General features: G+C 47.9%; 1 protein-coding gene across 9 annotated transcripts in view; it reads right to left on the reverse strand.

The window, feature by feature from the left end:
- The window catches only part of IDS (iduronate 2-sulfatase), a 79,802-nt gene that overhangs the window by 27,532 nt on the left and 33,172 nt on the right, over window positions 1-19,098 (reverse strand). For 6 of the 9 annotated variants that reach the window (XM_053201790.1, XM_053201788.1, XM_053201787.1 and 3 more), the window contains one exon: window positions 15,147-16,195. In XM_053201790.1, coding sequence (XP_053057765.1) covers window positions 15,723-16,195 — 473 coding nt within the window. In that variant the 3' untranslated portion in view covers window positions 15,147-15,722. Of the gene's footprint in view, window positions 1-11,586; window positions 14,007-15,146; window positions 16,196-19,098 lie in introns of those variants that run through there. The other 3 variants (XM_053201792.1, XM_053201791.1, XM_053201789.1) reach the window with 3 other exon arrangements.

A 19,098-nucleotide genomic window follows, 5' to 3' on the forward strand; every position in this document is an offset into this window, starting at 1 on the left:
AACAGAGCTCGCTCGCAGATGTGCCAAAGTGCTCACAGATGCTGCAACATCCCGTCAGGATCCGAAGGCCACGGATTTGCAAGATAGACACGGCGGGGCTGGCAAACCCTCACGGGGCAGGAGCCACTGGCGTGGAGCCCTGGCCCTGCCGAGACCCTTCCGACCGGCTCCGGAGACCACGCGGTCTGGGTGGCCCCTGGAAGACGATGGAGCCCCCCACGAGCTCCGCTTGCGGCCCTGGAAAGGCGGGCCCTCCTGGTGGCAAGGCAGCAGCTCGCGGCCACAGCCTGCAAGAGAGGGGAAAGGAACAGAAAGGCTCGAGGCTGCAAGCGAGTGGGACACGGTGATGGTGACAGCGATGGCAACAGTCGGAGCCTTCCACAGAGGCAATGTAGCAACCCAGGCCCGGCCTCTGCGCCCTCACCCCTGCCTGGGAGCAGCCGTCCTGTCAGATCAGCACTGTGGGCTGGACAGGCAAGGAGGGAAAGAACAAAGCCGGGGATCCCAACTCCCAGGGAGAAAACAGTTCGTGCTTTGCCAGGGTCACCTTGATGAGGTCACGGACAGCGAAGCAAAAGCCATCTGATCTGCACAAGGGGTTAGGAGACCAGGGTGTCAGTGTTAGCATCACCACCAACCTCCAAGGTGATGCACTCAAGGACAAGGGCTAGCCACATGCAGGGTGATATCGCAGTGGTTCAACTGGTCCGATCAAATCCTAAAAACGACCCAGTGATATAGGCAGGATGGAGCAACCCCTTTTCCACATGAGGAGACCTAGTAAGGCTCAGAGAGGTTAATGCACTTACTTACCTAAGGCCACACAGCCAGTCAGGGGTGGAGTCAGAATTCACACCCTTCTCACCTGTGAGGGTTTCTCTCGCAAGCTCTCAAACAGTGATCACAAAGCAAGACAACAAATACCTTTCAAACATCCGTGAGGCCCTGTGCTGAGAAAGCAGTGGTAAATAAGATAGCACAGGTTCTCTGGATAGCTCTCTGGATCCCAAATGCTAGGGGGAAACGCACAATGATGCATTAACGAGAACGTAACTCGACTTCAGGAAAAGGGGGGTGCTGTGAAAAAGTGAAGGCAGGTAACATGAGAATGATGCGGCAAGTCTAAAACTTGGTGGTCAGGGAAATGGGGCAAATGAGGCAGATGATGTTTTCAATGGCCCAGGGCCTTGTGAGGAAATCCTGCTCCCCTAGGCTGTGCAGAATGACGGCCAGGCCAGGGCCTGCCGTCCAGATTGCATCTGGCTTCTGGAGGTGATGACCTCCAGAGTAACCCTGTGTCTCCATGCCCTCTGCCACAAGTGTCCCCCAGGCCTGCTCCCCTACTCTGGAAGTGGCCCTCAAGCTACACACTGGCCCGGTAGCATGCCGGTCTTGGCACACTCGCATGTGTGAGAGTTTGCTTTGAGATGAAACTCATCCAAGTCTGGTTTGTTTTTTTATGTTTACTTATTTTGAGAGAGGGAGAACATGAGTGGGGGGGTGACCAAGAGAGGGAGAGAGGGAATCTCAAGCAGGTTCTGTGCTGTCAGCACAGAGCCAGAGGTGGGGTTCGATCGCACGAACTGTGAGATCATGACCTGAGCCGAGATCAAGTCAGACACATGACCAACTGAGCCACCCAGGCGTCCCTCATCCAAGTCTAGTTCATAAAAAAAGAAGGGAAAAAAATTCTGTGAGATGCGTATTGCGACTCACAAGGAATACTGCTCCTGTGCGGAGAAGAGCTGACCTTTCCCAAGGGGAGACCCAGATCCAGGAAGGAGATTTGCCCCAGGTCACTGTCAGGGTCAGGGTCAGGGCTTGAATTTCAGTACTGGGAGGGCAGAGATGGAAACACAATCCCCAACCACCAGGTCCTCACAGCTTAGGCAAACAATGAAAAAATGTTCCAAATAATTGTCTCGACCCTGACACTTGCAAAGTAATAATTCTGTTAACCAGCTGTTTTGGTTGTTTTTCAGCAGTGTCCCCTGACTAGAGACCCACATCCCTCTTAAATGTTTCCACTCTGGCAATAGTGGCCTGGGATGTGCAGATTAATCACTTTCAAGAGGGTGCCACCTTCTCCACCTTGTGGAGTTTGGGAGAAGAGAAGACACACTTAGAGAGCAGATGCCAGATGCAGCCTGGGTGTGATATGGCCCCAGCAGCAGCTTACTGAGAGCCCCCAGCCCCCAGGCAAGAGGAGCTCTGCCTGTCCGTGTTCTCCTGAGGGAATCGGCCCAGAGAGGGTAAGTGGCTTGCACAAGGTCATTCAGCCGTCACGTGGCAGAATGGGATCAACCCAGGCTCAGGTTTCCCCTGAGCCACTTGAAGCTCCAGGCAGACTCAAAAGAGGGGACCAGAGGACAGAGATGGGGGGGGGGGCGCTCCTCAGGAAATCTGGTTTATTGACCAAACCAGAAAATACCAATTGGGGGACTGCATGTCTCCACCGAGTTTGGAGACCTCTAACCAGGTGCGACAGCCTCGTGAGGAGTCAGAGGAGGTCAGCAATAATGCATTGGGACCTCAGGAGCCCCACATGCAAAAGGCCTGATGTGCCACCTATGCCTTTGCTGGTTTCCCCTTCTCTGGCCACCCAGAGTTAACTTTACTGCTGGTCTTACCTGCAGCCCCAGGCCCGCTGTGGGGCCTGGGGAGACCACACCAGGGGCGGGGCCTGTGTCAGTGCAGCCTGTGTGCACAGGGCCTCCCAGAGCCAGGACATGGTGACCACTGGGTGTACTCAGCAGGGCCTGGAATAAGGTCGCCCAAAGCTGGTGTGCCCGTGTATGTGTTAGGACATGGGCGGTAACCAAAAAGAGAAAAGTAGAACATTACCTCCAGTTGCTGCTTCTAAGTGAGCAAATTCCTTCCTCTGAGGCCTCTAACCACTAAGCAGGTCAAAGAGACTATTTGTTCTCTGTCTGAACATGTGGCATTTATTACCGCCCACCTTGGATTAGGACTCTGTGCCCAGCTTCAGCCCTGACCACCCTGAGTCTCCCCGTTCCCTCAGGGCAGCTCATTGCTACCCACCCGGAGTCACCCTTCCTGTGAAGGGTCGCCAGGGTTTGCAAATCAAAACCCAGGACGCCCAGTTAAATTGGGATTTCCGATAAACACCAAATCTTTGTTTAAGTATGACCCACACGATATCTAGGATATACTTATAGTGAGCAGTTATTCATTGTTCATCTGAAATTCATATTTAACTGAGCGTCCTGGATTTGATCAGGCAGCCTTATTCCTGCAGCCCCTTGGTGGTTGGCACCTGCCTCCAGGATCGGCGGATGGAGAAAAAGAGTGTAATATCCTGCTTTGCAAAAGTATTTGGGGATAAATACTACAGGCTGCCGCCGCGACATTTCTTCCTCTTGTGTCATTTTTGGAGGACGTTTTCACCATATAGAAAGCCTACCTCTTGTGGGATGCAAATGAGACCCAATCCCAGAGGGGGGAAAATGAGTTAGAAAGCAGTTAGAAAACAACCCCAGGGGATCCGAGACCCGCGCTTCATCTGCCGAGTCTTTTATTCTCGTTAATTCATAACAGTGTCTTTTAAATCCTGGACTAGAATTCGAGAACAGTCGGCGGCGCGTGAGTGTGACAGTCATTACTCCTAGGAGACGCCCCCTCCGCCAGCTGGGCGCCCTCCGCGCGTTCTTGGTGCCACAGCGGCCTCCAGTGGTCTCCCGGAGAACTGCACGCTGACTCCACCATCCGGCGAGGGACCAGCCGGGGTCCCTTGGGCTGTGGAAGACTGAGGCGTCCCTTGACCGCCCAGGGGGGCCTGGGCTGCGTGGAAGGATCGCAGCCCAAAGACACAAATCCAAGTGCGCCACGTCGAAACAAAGCTCTTCCCTGCTGCTGTGAAGTTCTGACCAGCCAGGGTTATATTTCATCTTTCATGCCAGTGTAACATTGCTGACCCAATTTTACAGATGTTCGCTTCAAACCGGACTCGGCTTTGTGAATATTCTTAACTATCAAGCTGCGGTGATAGAAACGTCCAAAAAAATCCTTTAAATAGATGAGAAGCGGTTGGGCTCAGCATTCTCATTCTACCAGTTGGTTATGCTTAAATGGATAGCTGGGGGGTGTGGGGAAGGTAAAAGCACCAGAATTAAGACCTCCACTCGCACCCGTTGCTTCTTGCCTCCAACTAGCAACAGTCTTACTTCATTTCTGAGAAAGGGAAGCACTACCAATCCGTTATGGAAAACACACACAACTCCCATAACCTTGTTCATTTTCATATATGTAGCTCAGAGCAAGCAGTTCTCTGCCACAGCCTCCCTTTGATTTGAAAGCAATACAAAGAATAAAGGGAAATGAAAACTATGGCCACAGAGAGGCCGGCGCTTGATCCTTGCACACACACAGACACACATACCTTCTTGCTTCCCAGTTACATACAAAGGCAATTTTCCAAACGGGTGGGCACCAGCCTTTCCCCCTATCACAAGTTGGTCTTCTGGCTGCTTCACAGCTTTTGGGTTGGCTCATTTGCACATCGTTTCAGCTGAAATCTCCCTCCTCGGTGGGGACCCCCAGGGAGAGGAATGTTGCCCAGGCAGCAGCCCTGGCAGCAAGGCCTTGGGGAACTGGACGGGGAGGCAGCCGCAGAATAGACGCGATAGACTTGGGTCTGAGGTCTGCTCCACTTGGCTGGCTGCAAATTCTTGGCTGAGAGGCTTCCCTCCTTCTGAGTTTCAGCACCCCTCCTGGAATAAAGAGCTTCGTGGTCGTCCTCCCAACTGTGAGTCTCTGATTCTAGCGATGACGCCTTTGGTCAAACTCTTCAAAAGAATTCTTTTCATTCATTCATTCATTCATTCATTCTCTCACTCATTCATTCAGCAAACAGGAGTACCTAAAATGTGCCACACACTGGCTTAAGAGCCTTAGCATAGAGAAATGAATAAGGAATGCCCCCTTCTTGCAAAGTGACAGAATTAGAGGAGAGGTATAAACCCAGGTGCCGGGTGCCCTGCCGATGACAGTGTAAATTTGTACAACCTCTTTGGAGGCCAGGTTGGCGCCAGCTCTCAGACTGTCCAATGCACACACTACATTAGTCAAGAGCCCTACCTGCCTGACTCTAGCTACCTTAAGCAGAAAATGTTTGGGTTTCCTTTTTTAAGGCTATTGAGTTCCAGGGAACCTGAGGGGAGGCTGAAGGCTGCAGTCTCAGACCCAGATAGGGACAAAGGTGACCGGACACTGGCAGTCACAACCCGCCCATAACTGTAGGGCCTGGGCCCTGCACCATGCCACTGTTGCTTCCTGCCACAAAGACGGAGTCACCATGGTTCCTGCGGTGGAGGTGTCTGCTTAGCTGGGTCACACGCCCACCTTTAGCCACAAGCGAGCCACAGGAAAGTGGGCATCCAGCATTTTGTGCCTCTACAGTGCCTAGTGGACTCTGCCCCCCACCCCAGAGCAACGGCGTGAGCAATGTCCCAGGCAAAGGAAGACATTTATGATGCTGGTGGCCAAAATCATGACAAGCATCCTCTACACATGCCTTTGGCCTGGAAATTCCAATCCCACAATTTCCTTTTTTTAAAGTTTTTTTTAAATGTTTACTTGTTTTTTGAGAGAGAGAGAGACAGAGTGTGAGCAGGGGAGGGGCAGAGAGAGAGAGGGAGACACGGAATCTGAAGCAGGCTGCGGGCTCCGAGCTGTCAGCACAGAGCCTGATGTGGGGCTCAAACTCACCAGCTGTCAGATCATGACCTGAGCCGAAGTCAGACGCCCAACTGACTGAGCCGGCCAGGCACCCCTCACAATTTCCATTTCTGTAGAGGTACGTTAATACTTAACGCAAGTGCACAAAGATGACTGCACAGCAGTGTGCTCTGCGGGGAAACGAAACTTGAAACACCTAACGAGTCAGCAGTGGAGGCTTAGGTAAGTTATAGACAACACTGCTGCCGTTGTAAAGATTGTACCCATTCATTTCACAAACGTTTGTCACGGCTGTTACTATGTTCTAGGCAAGAGGAGACCATGGCACAAAAACAGACACCCCACGCCCCCCGTGGAGCTTACCGGGGGAAACAGATAACAGAGGAAATAATCAGAGAAATGAATGTGAAAGTACAGCCCAGCTGAGGCTAAGAACAGGTACGGGTGCCATGTAACCGGGCGCGGTCAAAGGCATCAGAGAAGGATGCCTCTGGGAAGACAGGGTAGGCATTAGGACAAGGAGTCGCGGCGGGTCAGCAGGGCCCAAAACATGGAGGGACCGTATACACAAAGGCCAGGTTCAAGTGTTTTCTGCTTGCCCTCATTCCAATGGGAAGCCAATGAAATATTTGAGGGTGGGGGTAGTAATGACATCAGATTTGCGGTTTTCAAAGATCATCTTCAGAACCACGTGAACCGGAGTGTAGCGCCATGCGAGCGGAGACCACTTAGGAAGCGGTCGCGTGTCCAAGTGATAGCACATGGTACTTGGACGGGTTGAGGACACACTCACAGAGGTAAAATCCGCACGGTCTGTGGGTGGATGTGTCTGCCCCACGGAGTTGTGAAGCACAAGGCTGGGCAAAGCAGCAGTCTCGGTATTAACCTTTGTAGAAACAGTAGCATTTATTAGCTGTCCTGGAAGAGGAAGGAAAGGCGGTTGCTCTCTGGGTTTGTCCCCCAGGAGACAGTTTCATGTGCTCGCCAGGAAATGCTTCAGATTTGGGTGTCACAGCACGTTGGAGTTGGGAAAGCCCTTAGAAATTATGCGGCATGAAAAACAGGTTGTAAAATAGAAAAACACATGGGATGTAGGATAGGGCCCAATTGTTTTAATATGTTATGCACAGGCAGGCTATGCCAAGTAATGGTGGCGGTAGATTATTGCCTTTGCTTTTGCACATTTTTCTAACTTTTCTGTGATGAACACGTAAAACACTTTCCCAATCAGGGAGGAATCCAATATAATTTTTTAAAGGAAATTACCTAGTATATATAACTCCTCTTCTGGAGAGGGAGCAAACTGACACAGGAGAGGTCTCTCGATGGGGTGCAGGGAGAAATCCAACCGTTACTAGACAAGGGTTTTGTTGTTGTTTTAAATTCTTCATCTTTACTTGAGAGCTGCTTGCCCTCTTGAAAGATTTTCAAGTCTACATGCAAAGGGCCACTTACCTTGTATAGCCAGCAAGTTATTTTAATAGCTGAGTATGTTGTCTCCAAATCAAAAACGTCTCAGAGACAGAAGGGGTTTTAGTAGTTAGTTGTGCTCTGGCAAACGATTCCCTGTGTCAGGATCAGAGTTTCTTTTTTTCTCTCTCTTTTTTTTAGTACAAAATGAGTTTAATCTGGTAAAAGTTGCATGTGAAATTTAGAAGCACACTGAACTTGTTTTTAGTTTAAATGTATGTTTTTTCTAAATTCAAGTTAGCTAACATACAGTGTAGCCTTGGTTTCAGGAGTAGAACCCAGTGACTCATCGCTCACATAGGACACCCAGCGCTCATCCCAACAAGGCTGTCGTGGGGGCTGACCTGGGCGTGCCTGCTATCTTTTCTGGCCTCTCTCCTCGACTCCGGTAGCGGCCCCCCTCTCAGTTACGACCACCCAAAATGACTTATGACATTGCCAAATGTGCCCCAACGGCAGCATTGCTCCCCACCCCCAGTGAGAACCACTGGCCTAGGTGATGCTTGGGGTGACACCTCGGAGCCATGAGAGAGCACGTCCGATCGCCCTTGCCTAGGATGGTTCCGCACAGATTTCAAGATCATGCCATGCTCTGCCCCTCATTCCTCGTCGCCCCCCACCCACTCCTAAGTCTTTTCTCCTCCAGCTTGAACATTCCTCCTTCCAGTGTTCCTCACACGACAGGTGGGGTCTCCCATTCGTGCACACGCCCATGACAGCTCCGCGTCCGCACCTAAACACAATTCTCTAGGTGCCGGCAGAGCGCGGGCAGAGCAGAGTGCAGGCAGATGCCCGCCTACGCAGCCAGACATCCCTTTCACTCTGGGCAGCGAAGCCCCACTAAGTCCCACGCTGAGCTGTGGACCAAAATGTTGAAGGTTTGCACAGGGGACACTGCTCCCTTGGGTCACCCCTCCTTGACACCTGGGTCCCGGGGCTCAATTGTTAGGCCCATATTTATCCTTCTCAAACTTCACCAAGTCACCAGAAATCGGTACCCATGCTTGCCCCTGAGGACATAGAGATGGGTGGGGAATGGGACAGGATAGAAAATGACTCATCGCTGCACACATGTGTGTGCTTTTTAAAACTCTGTGCCAGTAAGCTTTGTATATTGCCCAGTCGCAATAAATAAGCCAGCCAATAAACACACTGGACATACTTCACCTGCTTAGATTCACCCAATGCTCCCAGCCTGTCCTGATCCATTTGGAAACTTACGATGTCTTCCAGTGTCCTCATTTTCTTCCCCAAATATGAGAAGCGTGCCATCCAAATCTTCACTCAAAGCCATCAACAAGGAAAGGCGGAAGAGACAAGCCAGGATTTGTTAAGGTACTTAAGGCACTAAGTGGGGGCTTCTCCAGCTGGCACCCCACAAACCCACCCATTTCCTTCAAGATGACAAGCCAGCCCTCCTTTCAGTGGCTGCTATTGCACATCTGGTTTCCCGAAAGAGGCCCACTAGATCGGCCACCCCACTTCCTCCTTCTTTCTGGGGAGTCTCTAACTGCAGGGTAAGCTGAGAGAAATAGCACTGCCCAGCAAGGCGCTTCTATGCCCAAGTGCAACTTACCGCCTACCTCCCATAATTCAGCCGCTTCTCAAATCCCACAGCACACTTGCCCTGGCCTCACACGGGTGGGGGCAGGCTGGGTACTGTGAGGGGGCAAAACTGTACGATGGGATGGAGGGCCTTATTTTAAGGCCGCATCAAGCAGTCCCAAAACAGCGGCAAGAATTGCACACACAATGATAATGGCAAATTTAATATGATTTATTCATACAATAACTCATGCTGCACTTAACACAAATACAAGGATACCTTTTTCAATAGCGTGGAGGAGATGAATTCATAAAACCTGTTAAGTAAATAATGAATTTTGAATATAAATCACCTGCAAAGGTTCTTTCCAAAGCACACCCGAAACGACAATAAATTAGGGCAAGGGTTTTGTAAATGTCAGCCCCAGTCCTGCTCTAAACCATCTCACCCGCATAAATCACACTTCCTGACTTTTACAGACAGGAAAAAGCAAAAGCGTTAACCCCTGGCCTTTGCTCCTCTCTTTGTCTACGTCCTAACTCTGGCTTCCTAGCAGGTGCCAAAGACACTAGACATGGAGCCTTTGTTCCCTGCTGCCAGCAGGGCTCCCTTCTGCCCGGGGTGTGCCACATTGCCCTCTGCATGCTCCTGCAGGTGGCCTCCCAGACACCGCACCCAGAGCCAACCGAAGCCATGTCTGTTTTCTCCAGCGTGGAATCGTCCCCATCAGAGGCCTAGGACCACGGTCCAGAATCCGGAGTCAAACATCCTTTCATGATTATCAGCAGTGCCTGCCAGCGATCTTGGTGGGATATGGAGTAACAGCCAGGAAACTCGGATCCCCAAGGAAAGCCCTCAAGGATGGGCTTTCCACCACATCGGATTGTATTTCAGCAGACACTTGAGAGGAAAGCAACATCTGCCCCACTAGGTAGGCAAATGGGCGGGACACCAGCAGGAACTTCAGATGCACGTGGGAGGCAAGTCCTGAGAGCGGTGAGGGCTCTTACCCATCATCGTAACATTGTAGGCGATCCCAGGGCACTGGCTAGTGACAACCCTCTCAGCTACAAGTTCTCGTGTATAGAGGAGAGACTGCCTGGGAGAGGTTAGGGGACACCAAGTGCACTGGGGCAGAAGGGGGCTAGGCTGACAGCAGGCTCAACCACAATGGGCTCTACCTAAGGCCAAAAGAGATAATGGGCAGAGCCAAAGGGGGCACCTGGGTTCTAGTTCAATTCCCAATCCCAGGCCAAATTCAAGAGACTCTGCAAAGGAGCTGTAATCTGCAGGCTGGACTTGCGCAAGGAGAAGGGGCTGAGCTCCATTTTGGAACTGATACCCAAAGCCCCCCTCACACAGTGAGGAATGATGGCTTGGTAACCCCGGCAGGCATCAGTGAGGTCGGCCTGCTGCCATCATTCAGAGAAACCTTACCCACTGTAGCCAGGGTGCGGCTCCGCCAACCAGCTTGCTCATCTCTCAGCATACACCCCAACAGTTTTAAGTGATTAAAGATGAATGCAGACTAGATATATACTCAAAAGTACTTAAAAGGAGAGATTTGAACAGATAACCGTATACCCATGTTCACAGCAGCATTATTCACAATAGTCCAAAGGTAGAAACAACTGAAGTGTCTATCAGGGGACAAATGGAGACACAAAGTGTCATCTATCCATACAATGGAGTATTATTCAGCCTTAGAAAGGAAGGAAACTCTGATATATGCCACAACATGGATGGACCTTGAAGATATTCTAACTAAAAGAAGCCAGACACAAAATGACAAATATTCTATGATTCGGCTTCCATGGGGTTCCTAGAGTAGTCAAATTCGTAGGAACAGAAAGGAGAATGGTGGTTCCTGGGACTGGGGAGAGGGGGAGATGGGGAGTTGGGTGTTTCACGGGGACAGAGTTTCAGTTGTGCAAGAGGAAAAAAGTTCTGTGGATGAGGTTCCAATGGCACAACATCGTGAAGGGACTTAATGCTACCTACCGAACTGCACACATAATGGTAAATCTTATGTTATACGCACTTTACCACAATTTTTTTACTGCATACAAAAATTTGAAAATTTCAGTAAAAAAGGATTAATGTAGGAAGGGTGGCACACTCATCATGACTTCTTGCCAAAAGCCATTAATGATGTAAAAAAAATGCCGACGTTATTTCAGATCACAGAGGTGGGATACAGGATTGGATGTGGATTTCATCTGTGTACAGATAAAAACGTCTTCATCTGTGCATATGTATGTGGGTAGGAAAAAGAGCCAAGAGAAATGCACACATGTCTACAGTGGCTATGTTCTGGACATGGTGGTCATCCTCACCATCTGGCATGTATGTCTTCCAAATTTTATACAATGAGCATACATTATTCTGATAACAGGGTGAAGAGACAGGGTAACTTAAGTATAAAAGCAACCACAAAATCAGGAAAGGAAAATGAATATTTATTCAATCTCCAGATTTGGAAGGATCCCTGTGTTTACCGGGGAAAAAAAAATCACGCAGGGAAAGAGTAATTTGTTTGATTATTTTAAAAAGTGAAACCCATAACCAAGATTTAAAGGCAAATTCACTGGAAATACAACTGGAAATACAAATGCCCAATAATTTTACAGAGAGAGCAATGTTTAAGGATGGTAATAAGCAAAGAGTTAGAAGGTAAAACAGGATGCCACTTTCACCTGTTATCATTAGGTGTGGGGTCTGCTGGGGGTCTTTGGTTTTATGTTTTTTATTATTGTATGCTTGTTTGCTTTATTTTTAGTTTTACTACCCTAAGGTAGCAGGAGAGTGGGGAGAGGGGCCAAATCGAGAAGCTTTTGACAATTTGGCACTGAGAGACCAGCCTAAGGGAGTCATTTGATGTGCATAAAAACATTTTATTCACAAAGTTGTTCATCACAGCATTATTTACAATACTGGAAATCGGGAAATAAGCTAAATTTTCAATAATTTGAAAGAAGGTTAAGTAAATTATGGTAAAAGTACACAACAAAATATATTACCACCATCATAAAGTATCTGCAGAAATTTGCAGTAACCACACATAATACTTAGTGAAAAAAATAATATAAAACTGCACGATAAAACACAGAGCATGATCACAGCAATGTAAAACATTCATACCCCAGAGAAGACACGATATTCAGTGACCATCTTGGGGCAAAATACTGATGCATATTCTTACCTTTTACTGTATTTGTTTTCCAATTTTTCTGTAATTAACACATTAATTTTGCGTTCAGAAAAAGATACCTTTTTCCAAAGCAGCCATAAGATTCTTTAGTGATGTTCCTGTTCATTTCATGCCATGACACACTCTAGAGTCACAAAGCCTCAGCTTCTTGGAGATAGGAGCAGGTGAGTGGCTGTGAAGAATGGTCATGAATGGACAGGGGGGTAGGACAACCTAGGGGTGGGCAAGGAGGTAGGGATTGGCCAGGGAGAGTCAGGGACCAGTATGAAAACTGGTCAGCCGAGGAAAGGGGCTTTGTGGAGTCAGGGAAGACTCTGACTGCTCAACGAAGGTCTGAGGAGACCCAGTAGTAGGCACTGACGGTGTTCTCAAAGGGCAGGATCAAAGAGGGAGTTCAGGAAGACACGTGGATTCTTCAGGGGCAAGGGAGGAAAGAGGAGGGGGAGGTAAGCTACTCGGAAGGAGGTGAGAAGGGCTGGGGAGATGGTGATGGCACTAGCGGTGGGGGAGGAAAGAGCCGATCGCCAGAGGGCGCTCCCGACGCCACGCTTCAACCTGACGTCCCTGGCTCGCCTCCAGACAAGTCTTTGCACGCAAACCTAGGGTGCAGAATCGGCTCACAGGAGGGACTTGCCAACAGCTAGGTGGACCCAGCTCACGCAGTTAGTCTTGGGCAGCTCTGTTCCACTTTCTGCCACGATGGAAAGGTTCTAGATCTGTGCTATCCAATATGGTGCCCACTAATCATACAGGGCTGATGAGCACTTGAAATAGGCAAGTGCAACTTCGATTCTGCTTCTGAAATGTTTATTTCATTTTAATTAATGTAAACAGTCGCATGTGCCTAGTTGCCACTGGACAGCACACAACTAGGGGCAGTGATTCTCAAAGTGTGGCCTTCGGGGGAGCAGCGTAATTTGTAAGAAATGCACATTCTCAGGCCCCACCCCAGATGCAATGAATCAGAACCTCGGCAGGCAGGGTCTGGCACGCTGGATTTTAGCAAGGCTTCGGGTGGTTCTGGCGTACCCTCATGTTTGTGAGCCATGGAGACAGGTCCACTCAACCTTTCTTGGGTCACTAGTCTGGTTTCAACTGAACTGTATCAAAGAACCCCTGCTCAGGTGATATGGGGCTTTCTACAAATAAAGTGACTGTGGAACCATTAATAAAACACGTCGAGCTCAGTGAGATCAGAGAAAGGTCACGTGGAGCCACAAAGATATGCTTACTCTAGGCCGAGTCAAGATAAGGAACGTGGTCAACTTGGACATCGGAAACCCAGAAAGCGGCTAGTCATCCCAACGTGTGCCAGAGACGTGCAAAAGGAAACAAACAGTGGCTCTAAATTGGGTTCGGTGTCAAAAATAGAAAGCCCCCCCACAACCTGTGAGAGTATGTGCATCCCATCGAATGTGAAACGCAGCCTTAACTTCTAAAGGGAGAGATCTGTAAAGGGAAGGCCAAGAAAAACTAAAAGCTAAGGAGCACTCTGACGCCGCGTGCTCAAGTAGGAGAGACGAGACAGAAGCACTTCCGGTAGAGGCGGATCCACACACAAAAGCGCCCCACGTGGACCCGGCTCCGGATATGGCTTTGGTCACCCTGGCGAATTACGGGCCAAAACAGCAGCTGCACACCCAATGTATCTGCCACTTCACTCTTTTCTGGCGCAGTTCAGCTAACAACTTTGGCGAAAGCAGAACGTGGCGATTTTTGACACGAAAGCTGTGCCTCAAGAAATAGAGCGAGAAAAAATGAGGAAGTGTACATACTGCAGCCAACAGGCACAGCACACGGATGTGAGATAAAGGCCTGTGTTCAAACTTATCATTGTAACTGTGGAGGAGGAGATAAAGCTAAACACATTGAACATATGTCACGAGGAATTTGCAGACTGGATTGTAAAAATCTTCATGGAAGTGATGAGAGCGGTAAAAAGGACAAAGAAGGAGAAATAAAAGGCCCAGGGAACCCACCGACAAGTAAAGCGTAGGCATCCAGAAGAAAGATGAGCCTCAGGATCAGGAGAGATGAATAGGGCCCTTCACTCTTCAACTAGAAACCGTTGTTGCCAGGACACTAAGTCACAATCAATTAGAAGAGCATTGTGTTACCATATGCACCTCTACTGTAGGCTAATTAGTAAAAAAAAACAACAAAAACAAAAAACCGTCTGAAACTACTGATTTGAAGTAATCTCTTAACATGATATCTTGCCTTTTTTGTTACAATTTAATACACAGAAGTAACTTAACCTAATTTGCTGAAGTTTGTTTCACAAGCATTTACCATTAAGCACTGATGCACTTAAAAGACACAATTACTAGAAATGACTCACTTTGATACAGGACTACACATGATATTGATTTAGAATGCGGTTGACTCCTCTGATGACTACTGATAACTGATCAGCTTCCACTGTTATTAACAGGAGTTGTGATGATCCCACCCTCTTTAATAGGCTAAGCTTATTACTACCACCTGCCTTCTGGTTACTTTCATGTTTGGGGAACACAGAACTACATTCCAGGGGATTAGAAATCACCTAATATTATACTAATGAAGTTTTAACAATTCTCAAAATAATTTAGAATTTAATAAAATTAGTGTTGTCTTTAATCAGCGATTAAAAGTCAAATATTTCTGGCCTCCTGGATAAGTGGATATCTGCAACCAACTATTCCTGAAGAAGGAAAAAGCTTCAGTTTTGAGTGACTCAATTCATGGATACAGGTATAATGTAACACATAACAGTGCCTTTCAAGAGGTGATCTCTGAGGTCAAGGGTCATATTACTTGCTAACAAATTATTACTTGGGCCAGACATCTCTGAACATTTTTTTTGAACATTTTTAACTGAATTTCCCATACATTTCATGCCTCTGGTTTACTGAGCATTACGTACCATTTGATATAGAGATTCCACACTAATCACTTCATGCCTAGATTCCACATTAATCACTTCATGCCTATTTTATCTTTGGATTTTGAAAATTTGCAATCTTTTTTTTTTTTCAACGTTTATTTATTTTTGGGACAGAGAGAGACAGAGCATGAACGGGGGAGGGGCAGAGAGAGAGGGAGACACAGAATCGGAAACAGGCTCCAGGCTCTGAGCCATCAGCCCAGAGCCCGATGCGGGGCTCGAACTCACAGACCGCGAGATCGTGACCTGGCTGAAGTCGGACGCTTAACCGACTGCGCCACCCAGGCGCCCCGGAAAATTTGCAATCTTAAGAACAAAAATTGAAGATAAGACTTAAATGCATCTGGCATTATTATTTAACATTTTAAAAAGAAACCTGAAATACTGACATAATATTTTGAATATATTGGGCTAAATAAATTATTAAATTATAAACAAAACAACCAGGAACTTAGTGTTAAACAGCATGTGACATACGGTTACTTTTTGAAATGCACTAAATTCCACAAATAATTCCAGTATTTCTTGACTATAGCGTTACGTTAGGTTATTATGGTCTTGATGGCTAAAAGAATGACAATTTTCATTTGCTCGCTTTACACTTATCCATTCGATAAATAAGCTATGATTGTTCAAAATGGGAAAGAATGGTTCAGTCCGATCACCAAGTAGAAATGAAGACTCAATAAAGAATCAAAGGGCTGGGCTATTACATATTCTTGGGCCAAACTGTTGATGCACGCTTTGATTGCCTACCCCCGGGTTGCTTCCAATATTGTGGGTAATCGCCAAATAACCAGCTCTAACTCCTCCTCTCCCCAGCTGGAAGGGAGCACATTACGGACGCCCTCCTCAGTGCTTGGCAAGACTCAAGGCATCAATGACTGGAGAAGGTCTCTGCCCTGGGAGTCATTATACATGTTGTGGTCCTGCAGAGGGTCGGAATCAACAAAATACAGTTCCCCTGCATGGACGTCAGAAAAATTAGCCAGAAATTCACGGGGATCAAAGCCAACCCACACAGTGTACCTATAGTCTATCGTGCGTATGGAATAGCCCATGACCTTTATATCTTTTAAGCTCGGCTTGTCAGAATTCCACTGAGGATAGTCTGCGGGCCGGGGGTACTGGCTATAGGCAATAGACTCACGGGGATTACCACGAAGGTGCGGGTCCTCTCCCAGGTCCTGGAGTTGAAAATGCTTCCCAAGGTTCTGGCCTTCTCGGCACAGCTGCACATGAAACGAGGGAACAGGACAGCGAGGTGGGACGTGCAGGCCAGCAAGTCCCGCGAGCGTAGGAGAGAGAGAAAGAAGTTCCACCAGGTCCATGACTCGCCGGCCTGAAACAGGAAGCGATCCTGCTGAATGGACTACTTTACGGAAGCCTGCACGGCCAACAGGATGAGGACAGGAGCCCATCTGGGCACCACGCGTTGTCTTTTGTTTTTTTACATGTATTTTTGGCCCAAGAGTTTAGGAACAACGCCAACTCGGCACCTCACCCAGTTAGAGGACACAAAATGAAGGTGCCCGCAACCAGCTGGCACTTTTAAAAATGATGTGAATTTTGGAGCCATCAGTGTAATAACTGATTCAGGCAAGGATCACCCACGGAAGCCCAAGCCACCAGGTAAAAATCTGTTGTGGGACAGGATATTCAGAATCTCAACAGTGTCACCCTGCAGATGACTCCTTCCTGGATGTCAGCACATCTCCTTTAGATTGTGGGAGAACACAAACAACATCAAACTTACCACCTGACCCATGTTGTAGCGTCCACTTCAGCAGCATCACAAACATTCACCCTGTTCCGCAGCCATCACCACCATCCATGCCCAGAACTGTTTCCATCTTCCTGAACCAGAGTCTCTCCTCATTAAACACTACCTTCCGCATCTCCCCTGCTCCCCAGCCCCTGGCACCCACTGTCCTACTTTCTGTCTCTATGACATTGGCTCCTCTAGAGACCTCGTATAAGTGGCATCACATAGTATTTGTCCTTTTAGGACTGCTTACTTCACTGAGCATCACGTCCTCAAGGCTCATCCATGTTGTAGCAGGTGTCAGAATGTCCTGCCTTCTTGAAAGCTGAGTAACATTCCACTATGTGGGGAGACGACATTTTGCCTATCTATTCATCCAGCAGTGGATACTTGGGGTGCTTGAGCCTTCTGGCGATTATGAATAATACTATGAACATTCAGATACAAGTTTTTGTTTGAATACCTGTTTTTAATTCTGTGGGCTATATACCTAGGAGTGGAATTGCCCAGTCACGCGCTAACTCTACCTTTAACTTTTTGAAGAATGGCTAAACCATTTTCCACAGTGGCTGCACCATTTTACATCCCCACCAGCAGTGTGAGGGTTCCAGTTTCTCCACACCATCCCAGTGCTGGAGTTTTCTGTTGATTTTGATAATGGATAGGAAATGGCATCTCATTGTGGTGGATCCACATTTAAAGTCTCAATCCTGTACTTTCTGTTGATTCCTATTAAAACCGGTCTGGGCTTTGGACCATCATTCTGGCCTTTCTGGATCTTTAAGAATTCGTTTTATACTGCCCAATTTTATTTCAACATATTTAATTTGTAAGTTAAATAAAAAGAAAAGAAGCTTAAAGAAAGATACTTTTACAAAATGGCAAGACCTGGCTGACATGGCAACCTTAATCAGGACCAAATCTGGCATCACTAACAATGGCACATGCCACCACCGAGTGCCCCCACTGTGACACCAAGGAAGCACACAACCTCATGTCCAGTGTGTGTGTCAAAAATGTTTACCCTGAATCTAGTCATGAGGAAGCAATGACGCAAATCCAGACTGTGGGCTGCTGCCCAAGACAGGTACCCCAGATGCCTGTAAAAAGGTGAGGTCAGGGAGAAATGGGGGCCCAGATCCCATCAGGACTTGTCAGCTGCTATAAGGACTTCCACTCAGTGAGGTATGTGGGAGGCTCCAGAGCAGGGCTGTGACACCACCTGACTCGGGTTTTAACAGGATCACTTCAGCCACTGCGAGGAGGAGGAACTCTAGGGGACCACGAGCACAACCAGGGAGACTTCAGCAAGCCACTGCAGGAATCCAGCAGGAGATGGTGGCAGTGTGGCCCAGGGTGGCAGCATGACTCAGTGAGAAGCAGTACAGACAGACTGAATGGACAGCAACAGGCTTGCTGATGAGGACTACGTATTACATATGGAGGACAGAAGAGAGGCAGGGGTCAGGAGGACTCCACGATTTTTTGGCCTGAGTCAGCACAGCCATTCCCTGAGAGGGAAAAGAGGGCCAAGAGGGTCTTACAGTGAAAGGCCAGAAGCCCAGCTTGGGCACGTCAGGCTGGCCAAGTGGGACAAGCTGTTGGAAACCCAAGTCCCAAAGTTCAGGGAAGAGACAGAGGCTGGAGATAAAATTGGGGCATAAACTGGGAACAGTGCAGTTATGTGAATTTACAACTTGCTGAACACCTCCCCAAAAAAGTTTCAAAAAAAAACACACAAAACATTCTCAACTGGTCAGATTTCTCCAAGGAAACAAAGGGCTATAATCATGCCTTGAAAAGGTTTAACCTTATCAATGACTTGAAAGAAGGCAAAGCATGCAGCACACGAAAATCATGTGTAGAGAAAATAAAATTGGGCTGTTTAAAGCAAACTGAGAAAGATCCAGAAAGGCCAGGATGATAGGCCAGAACCAAGGAAAAAAATTTTTAATAGAAATCAATATAAAGGGCAAGATTTAGATGTTAAATGGATTTAGATGGATTAAATAAAGAAAGAAGTCCAGAAAGGGAACAACCTGGCTTCTGAGAGTTCATGGAAAACGTACCCCTAAAAAAACAAATGTCATCTGAAGTACATGACTCGTCTCTGCACTGAGCAGATCAACTTAGGAAGTAATTCACAAAGAACCTGCACAGATTGCCCCATGCTATAGCAAGGGGTATCTTGTTCAAGGGACATTTCTGGAAATCTTTTTCTTAAACTGGAGTTTCTGGAAGACAGAAGCCACAATAACTGTGGGCCTGAAAGAACGGCTGCAGGCCTGGGGATCTCAGCCTAGAGAAGAGAGGTATTGGTGTCATTTTCAAGGCTGGGATGGACTGGCACGTGGAAGTCAAAGTAAACTTGCTCATTGTTGCGGAAGCAGGTCACCTGGCCTACTTGATAGATCCAGCAGCTCACTAGACCGGTAAGCTGCCAAAACAGCAAATGTCTTCCTCACAAAGGGCCGAGTCCC

Source organism: Acinonyx jubatus, chromosome X (genome assembly GCF_027475565.1).
Source record: "Acinonyx jubatus isolate Ajub_Pintada_27869175 chromosome X, VMU_Ajub_asm_v1.0, whole genome shotgun sequence".
Taxonomy (NCBI): domain Eukaryota; kingdom Metazoa; phylum Chordata; class Mammalia; order Carnivora; family Felidae; genus Acinonyx; species Acinonyx jubatus.